The 8,178-nt window shown below is 54.4% G+C and overlaps 1 protein-coding gene across 1 annotated transcript in view; it reads right to left on the bottom strand.

Annotated features, from left to right (window-relative positions):
• The window catches only part of LOC103256625 (dynamin-1), a 31,430-nt gene that overhangs the window by 22,560 nt on the left and 692 nt on the right, over positions 1 to 8,178 (bottom strand). Inside the window, exons 3-9 of the mRNA XM_021710599.1 lie at positions 7,755 to 7,958; positions 7,387 to 7,485; positions 7,154 to 7,314; positions 5,368 to 5,510; positions 5,106 to 5,241; positions 4,853 to 4,920; positions 3,695 to 3,833 (exon numbers count right to left, since the gene is read on the bottom strand). Of these exons, the coding sequence (XP_021566274.1) occupies positions 3,695 to 3,833; positions 4,853 to 4,920; positions 5,106 to 5,241; positions 5,368 to 5,510; positions 7,154 to 7,314; positions 7,387 to 7,485; positions 7,755 to 7,926 (918 nt within the window). The 5' untranslated portion in view covers positions 7,927 to 7,958. The remainder of the gene's footprint in view (positions 1 to 3,694; positions 3,834 to 4,852; positions 4,921 to 5,105; positions 5,242 to 5,367; positions 5,511 to 7,153; positions 7,315 to 7,386; positions 7,486 to 7,754; positions 7,959 to 8,178) is intronic.

Here is an 8,178-nt window from a genome sequence, read left to right on the forward strand (position 1 = left end):
TCTCGCCAAGTTGCCCAGGCGAGTCTCGAACCCGCGGGCTCAGGCAATCCACTCACCTCAGCCTCCCAAGGTGCGGGATTACAGGCTGAGCCTCCAAGCCCGGTTTATTATTATTATTGTTATTTGTTGAAATCTCGCTCTGTCGCTCAGGCTGGAGTGCAGTGGCACGATCACAACTCACTGCAGCCTCAACCTGCTGGGCTCAGGCGATCCTTCCACCTCAGCCTCCCCAGTAGTTGAAACTACAGGTGTGCACCACTACGTCTGGCTAGTTTCTTAATTTATTGTAAAGATGAGGTCTCACCACATAGCCCAGGCTTGTCTCAAACCCTGAGCTCAGGCAATCCTCTCGCTTCCACCACCAAAAGTGCTGGGATTACAGGCATGAGTCGCTGCCCGGCTGCCCTCTTAAAATAATGGTTAACAATTTGGTGAACATGCCTTTGGAATTTTATCATTCATATATACTTTTTTTTCCCCAAAATACCATACATTCTTTTCTGAAACCTGCCTTTATTTTCCCATAGTACATTGTGGAGGGACAGGTGAATGGAAACAAATATGCCCTGACCTTTGACCAGCTATAGTCTTCCACTGCCCCTGTGATACTTTACATATTATCTATCTCCTCTTGATGGACATCTGGGTTGTTTCCAAAATGTTCTAATGACTACTTTCCTTTTGGAATGCATTTCAGCAAAGTGTCCAAGTTTTTAAATGTTTATGATCAAGTAACCAGTTTTCTAGAAATCTATTGTAAGAAAATAACCCTGGAGAAAGAAAAATAAAACTCTTTAACCACAAAGATGTTCATCGTCAGGTTATTCACAATATTGCAAAATTAGAGAATATCTAAATGTTAGCCAATAGGAAAATGGTTAAGTAAACTGATAAATCTATCCAAGAGAATCTAATGCAACCATTAAAAATGTTTATATAGGGCTGGGCGTGGGAGCTCATGCACTTTGGGAGGCCCAGGTGAGAGGATTGCTTGAGGCCAGGAGGTCGAGACCAGCCTGGGCAACATAGCGAGAACTCGTCGCTCCAAAACATAATCATAATCATAATCACAAATAAATAATGAATGAAAATGATACTTTTTTGGAAGCCGGCGTTAAGGCAAAGGTGCTTCCCACCTCCTAGCAGGAAACTTTTTCAGATATAGGTGAGGCGGCGTCCTCCCCCACAGACTGAATCAGCCGGCAATTGAGTATATTGTACTACCTTGGGAAGAACTGCTTTAGACAACCTGGCTAAAAATCCTCAAAATGCCCAAAAGTAGACAACTAGGAAAAAAGGCATCTAAAAGGTCACAGGCAATTCGAAAGAGGCTGACCCTGTCAAACACGCACAGATTATTGCCAAATGAGTCATTCGATAGGCTTTTAGGCAAATTGCTTTGGAAGGACTGGGACAGCTTCCCCTGCCCAAGAGGCCTTCCCCTCAGACCCTTTGCCCTGCCCTTCCTAAATCTGAACCTTGCTCTCCTTTCCCTTTCTGAGACTCTGTTTTGTCATCTGTAAAATGGGAATAACATTACCCACTTCTTAGGGTTGTTGAGAAGATTAGTTCAGATAGTAAGGACAAGCACGTAGCCCAGTGCTTGGCACACAGGAGGTGCTCAATAAACAGCTGCCACCTCTTTATCACAATCTCTGTCACTGTCACTCCTAGGACGCCACTGAGGATGCGTGGGTTGCAGTAAAGTCCTCTGGCAGGGATGGGGCCTGGAGGGATCATGAGTGCATGAAGACCCACGGTTATAAGCTGGCAGGAAGCAGCAGGGCTGGAACCACCCGGCCGGCGTGGAGCCACGTGGGTGGCCAAGAAACCTTCAGTCCTGCTCAGCGGATCGTCCTGCTCACAGGAGGCCATGGCCACGAGAAACGGCCGGCCGGGCCCAGCCCCGCCCAGCGGCCGTCATACCTTTTCGCTACACTTTCTGATGGTGGACGTGAGCTCACTGACTACCATGTCCACACACTTGATACTGGGCTCTTTGAGCTTCTGCACCTGCTTTTTCACTGTGGCTTCAAAAGCGAGGTCAGGTGTGAAGAGGCCCGTCCTGCACCCGGGGAGGAGGAGGGGACAGGAGGAGGAACAGCCGTGGGCCAGGGAGGAGGGGAGTGAAAGCCAAGCAGGCACAGGGGTTGGGGAGGATGGCACGGGCATGAGGGAAGAGAGAGACACCGACACAGATAAAGAGAGAGAACAGAAGACAATGTGAGCACGACACCAGCCTCCCTACCACCTCCCGGGGTGGGCATCCCCAGGGCTCTGCGGGCAGGCTCGGGGCTCTGAAGAACAAGCCCCTGCTCCATGCAAGACCCCGACTGAGTTCAGATCCTCTTCCCAGGGCTGCTCCCCCATGCCTCAGTTTCCCTGAGCCCGCCTGCTCTCTCTTCCAACGCCATCTTTGTCCATAACCTTGGCTTCTCCTAGGGAGCTGACCCAGGCCAGGAAAAGGCCAGGACCCCACCCATCCATCCTGTTCAATTCTAGGTTTCCCAGTGTCCCCTGCATTGGCTTCATCCTGACTCCAAAGCCCAGCGCCATTCCCACCTCTACAGGGGTTGCCGTATCCAGCTGCTTGGGTTGTGCACTGCACAACTCCAGGGGGCTCCATTCACATCAACCACGGTGCAGAGGATGCCTCCTGGACTTGTGGTGTTGCAGCCCGGCCTCCATCGCCAGCTCCTTGCTCTACACCTGTCTCCCCCTTTCCCCTCTAGGGAACTCCCTTGCCTCTCCTCCACAGGGGTCTGGTGGAACTCAGCTCCAAAAGACAGAGAGAGAGAGAGAGAGAGAGAGAGAGAGAGAGAGAGAGAGAGAGAGAGAGAGAAGAGGAAAGACAGAAAAAGTGGAGGTGGTGAGAGAGGGGGGCCAGAGGCAGCAGTGGGGAGGGGAAAGGAAGGGAGGCTGGGGGTAGAATCAAGGAGCACTGGACTTGGAGTCCAGCGCTCTAGCTGCAAGTAACAGCTCTGCCATCTCCTAGCGACTGTGACCTTGGGAAAGTCACTTGACTTCCTGAGCTTCAGTTGTCATGCTGTGAAATGGGCACCATCCTCCCTGCCTGGCCCTCCTTGCATGGCTTTGTGAGGCTCAGATGACGCAGCAGATGGGAGAAGGCTCTGTCCCTGGAAGGCCAGATGTGGATGGAAGGGAAGGAGAAGGCCTGAGTGAGGGTCCTAGTGAGGGTGGCGTGAGGATGGGGGGATGAAGGAGAGTGAGGGGTCAGGTACCTGCTAGTCCTGGGTGCTTGGCATCCCTCTGGCCTCCTGGGCCCAAGAAGGCCCTGTACGGCACCTGTCTCCAGGGCCAAGGTGTCCCCAAGGCCCCTCCCTGGAGCTCCTGAAGATGACACCTCTGAGGGCAGGAAGAGGGGTCGGGGTCCCCTCAAGCCCTGCTTTCTCGGAGCTGGGAGAGCTCTTGGTGGGCTCTCAGGGTTAATAGCTAGCCATCGTACCTGTCTCACCAACGTCCGATCCCTTAATCCTTGTGCCTGGGGGCCGGGGAGTGGGGGGTGAGGACCTCTCAGAGGAGCCCCCTCTCCTGGTTTGTGATGGCCTGCCTTCCTCACCCCGCTGAGGTCTGTACATGCTACCGGGGAGGGAGTGGGGGTCGTGGGGAGGGAGCGCCTGGCAGCGGTGCAGGGCGGGGCAGAGGCAGGGGCTGGCCCGGGCTGCTGGGTTACCTTCTTGGTGCACTGTCTAACGGTGCTGATTAGCTCCGAGATAACCATGTCCACACACTTGAGACACGGTTCTCGGATCTTCTTCACCTGCTTTTTCACAATGGTCTCAAAGGCCATGTCTGGGGTGAACAGCCCCGTTCTGAATGCCCGGGGCGGGAGAAGGGCACAGTGTCACCGGCCAGTGCCAGCCAGGAGTGTCAGGTCAGGGCCCCTCACCCAACCCCTGATCTCTGCCCTTCCACTGCCCGTCTCTGGGTCTCAGTGTCCCCAGCAGGAAAATGGGAGGGAAGGGTTCTAATGAGGGGCTTTCAACTGATGCTCTTGGGGCAAGATAAGGTCTGCTTGGATCTGATGTGTATGTCTTGCTTCCTTCTGAGAGTCCGTGAATATAGAAGCTTCTAAGGCCAGGAATGGTTTGAAAATTGCTAAACTGGGTTCTCCAGAGGAACCCTTCCAGGAATAGGGCATTTTATTTTCATACTAGCAGAGAGATTTTTTCCCCCCTGTGTATTGGCCAATGCAGTTATTGGTATGTAAATTTCATGCAAAGCTTGGACATAGTAGGTGTTTTAAATTTTTTTGCTCAATAAATTTGTTGGATGATCACAGTGTAGACCTGGGTCCCTAAATGGGGTCTAAGCTTTTAAGAAACAGAATCTACTTCCCAATCCCCCTTCCTGCTCCATGGACCTTGGGGTTTCCTAGAGGGAAGAAGGTGGGGTGGGATGAAGGGTTGAGAAACCCCATCCCATCATAAGAGGACACAAATGCTCTGCCCCAGGGCCCTACCCAGTGGTTTGGCACCTTTGCCCAGCCACCTGGGTGGGATCGGGGGGAGCTGTCTCACCCTGGGGATGGGCAGGGCGGCCCAGCCCCAGAGGGTGCTACACCAGTCACCTGTGCCCTGGGCTCTGCTCAGCTGGTCCAACCTCTGGGCCCTGTTCTCAGGGACAGCAGAGGAGACCAGCAAGTTGCAGGGAGGCGAGTGGCCCGGGTCACCCATCCACCTCCCCCATTGCAGCCTGTCGAACTGGGAGCCAGAAAGTTGGGGTCTGGGGACCAGGGCTTTCAATCCTTCCTGAGGGAGGCCCTCCCTGTGCCTCTGTGCTAGAACCCTGCTTCTAGGGTGCAGCCCCCCTCCCTGGTCCCAATACATGCCTAATGCCATGGATATTCTTGATGGCATAGCTGATCTCTCTTCGGAGTTCCTTCTCATCAAACTCCATCTGCGGAAAAGAGAAGAGAAAAGGCTGGTCAGGGCTGTCCCTGCCACTGGGAGGTCAAGGTGGGGATCTCCCCACGCACCAGGCTGGGCACAAGGGCCTCTGGTGGGGCCAGCCAAGGTAGGCATCAGGATGAGGCCGGGGTGGGGGGTGGGCAGCCCTGAGCCCTGGGCCACTGCCTGTCCTACCTTGACCAGTTCAAAGGGGAAGCGCTCATGGAAGATCCGGTTGATGCGAGCTCCCCCGGACAGCTCATAGGTGTCAATCTGATCTCCCGAGCCCTCGATGCGCTTCTCAAAATCCACAGCGAACTGCTGGACCATCCTGGGGGGGAGAGTGGTGTGGCTTGAGGAGGCAGAAGCAGCCTGGCAGGGGCAGCCCTGGAGAGCCCTGTGCCCGGAGGCTGGGGGACCGTTGGATGATGGGGAGCCAGGAGTTGGGGAGCCTCACTGCAGCAGGGCCTTGGTCTTGCGTGCCGGGTCATCAGGGCGGAAGTTCTTGTACTCCTCCACCTCCTTCTCGATGGATAGCAGCTGGCTCTGCAGTTTGTTCCGCAGCCCCGGCAGGGTGTCCCGGATGTGGTTGGTCAGTTGCTGGGGGAGGAGGTGAGGAAAGGGTTAAGACCAGATGCTCACAGGGCCAGGCAGAAACAAGCATATGCCAGAGCGCTGTGTGAAGCTGTCAGATAGAGAGCCACAGAGTACAGCTCAGCCCTGCCACTGTTGCCCTCGTCACTAGAGCAGAAGCTGGTTCACAAGAGGTACTCACACAGGTGTATTCATGGATTTAACAAGTACATAATTTCATTTTCAATAGAAGCCAGAAATCTGGACTTTTTTTAATGAATTTACTTATTTATTTATTTATTTAGAGTCAGGGTCTCACTCCGTCACCTAGGCTGGTATTCAGTGGTACGATCACAACTCTCTGAAACCTTGACCTCCTGGGCTCAGGAGATCCTCCCACCTCAGCCACCCAAGTAGCTGAGACTATAGGCAAGTGTCACCACAGCTGGCTTCTTTTCTTTTCTTTCTTTTTTTTTTTTTTTGAGTTGGAGACTCACTCCGTCATCCAGGCTGGAGTGCAGTGGCATGCTCACGGCCACCCCAGCATCGACCTGCTGGTCTCAGGTTATCCTTCTGCCTCAGCCTTCCAAGTAGCCAGAATTATAGGCACGTGCTACAACGCCTAGCTAATTTTTTTATTTTTTTTTTTATTGTAGAGATGAGGTCTCGTCAAGTTGCCCAGGCTGTTCTTGAACCCGTGGGCTCAGGCAGTTCCCTTACCTTGCCCTTCCAAAGTGCTGGGATTACAGGCTTGAGCCACCACACCTGGCCTAATTTTCTTATTTTGTGTAGCAACAAGGTCTTGCTATGTTGCCCAGGCTTGTCTTGAACTCTTGGGCTCAGGTGATCCTCCCACTTCAGCCTTACAAAGTGCTGTGATTACAGGTGTGAGCTACTGCACTGGCTGACTAATTTAACATTTTTAGACATCACAAAGGTCAATCCAAATGAGTCTGGGGCAGGGGTAGCCAGAGGGCTTTCTCCTTGCACCCTCTGGACTTAACGCCCCCCTTAAGGTAGGTCTCAAATTCTGGCACTCACTCTTGCTGGGTCCCCTCCCCTCACTGCCCAGTGTCTCCCTGAACCTTCACGATGGCTCTACGAAACATTGTCTGATCACCATTGATCCTTACTTTACAGATGCAGAAATAGAGGCTCAGAGAGCCAGAGAAAGAGTGGAGGAGTGACAAAGTTGGGACTGGAACCCAGGTCTGTGACACTCCCACTGCCTCCCTCTCAACACACAGACACACAGACACAGACACACACACACACACACACACACACACACTCCCTCCTCAGTTCTGGAAGCCGCATTCCAGAGGGAGAAATATCCTAGGGAAGCTCCCGGGATCCCTCATCAAGGTCTTCAGTCAAGCATGCTTCAGTTTTGGCCCCCATCCCCAAACCCTTGTCAATGTCACCCTTCACACAAGGTCTTGGTCTCTCTGTGTTGGGAGCAACCCTTGCAGCTCCAGACAGGGAAAAGGTAGCAAAGTGCTGCCACTACCTTCTATGGCACTGTGGACAAGTTACCCTTCTTTCTGGATCTTGGGCCGTTCATTTGCATGATGGCAATGCTAACCTCTGCCGGTCACTCTCAAAACACACTCAAATGATTCTGTTACCATACTCATCTCCCCAGGCCCCACCCTGGCCTGGCCCCCTACCTGGTTGAGGACCTTCTGCAGGTAGGGTGTGCCCATGCGGTCAGCCAGGTGGCGGTAGGACGGATGAGAGAGGAAGAACTTGCGTTCAGCAGCCAAGGCAGCTGTGATGTCCTTCTTGCCATCGATGTCCTTCTGGCTCCGGTTCACCACCCCGATGTAGCCTGTGCACAGGGTTAAGGTCAGGGGTGACCAGCCTCAAGGGGCGAGGAGGGGCAGGGGACTGGCCTGTTTACCTCTGCGCAGGGGGAGCAGCTTGTTCTCCAGCACGTCGCGGGCATCTGTCCCCTCGTCCATCAGGTCCAGCTTGGTGATGACCCCGATGGTGCGCTGACCTGGGGGCAGCAGCAGGAGTCTTGTCTATGCCTGAACCCCCTCCCAAACCATGAGTGGGACACTGTACACTCCCACTTCCCACCTCCTGTTCCCCTCAGCCCCCTGCCCACCCCCTCCCCGCCCTCATTCATTGTCCACAGAGTGGCCAAAGGGACTTTTAAAGCCATCACTGATCCCACCACCATTCTTAGAGCTTCCAGGGCTCCCTCTTACACCAAGAATAGACCCCCGGGCCTTGCGCATCAGCTGCCAGGCGGTGGGAACCTACCCTGGGGGTCTACCTCCTTGGCGACCTTGAGGGCATCAGAGTTGGCGAGGTCGGAGTTGGCGGGGGACACGGCCAGGATGAGGCAGTTCTCTTTGGTGACAAACTGCATAAGCATGTCCCGGATCTGGAACTCGATGTCAGGAGGTTGATCCCCCACCGGGACCTTGGTCATTCCGGGCAGGTCCACCAGAGTCAGGTTCAGCACTGGACAGGGCGAGCAGGGGGCGGGGTCAAGGCGAGGGGCGGGGCCGTGGGCGGGCACAGTTAAGGAGCAGGTCTGGGCTTAGAGAGGATCCGCCAGCGAGCGAGGTCGTAGGTGGGCGGGATTAGGGGAAAGGGGCTGGGCCAAAGCGGCGACCCGTTGGAGGTGAAGCCAGAGATGGGCGGAGTCACGGAAGGGCGGGGCTCGGGATGCGAGGGCGCA

Source organism: Carlito syrichta, unplaced genomic scaffold, assembly GCF_000164805.1.
Source record: "Carlito syrichta isolate Samal-C Ts95f unplaced genomic scaffold, Tarsius_syrichta-2.0.1 Scaffold290737, whole genome shotgun sequence".
Taxonomy (NCBI): domain Eukaryota; kingdom Metazoa; phylum Chordata; class Mammalia; order Primates; family Tarsiidae; genus Carlito; species Carlito syrichta.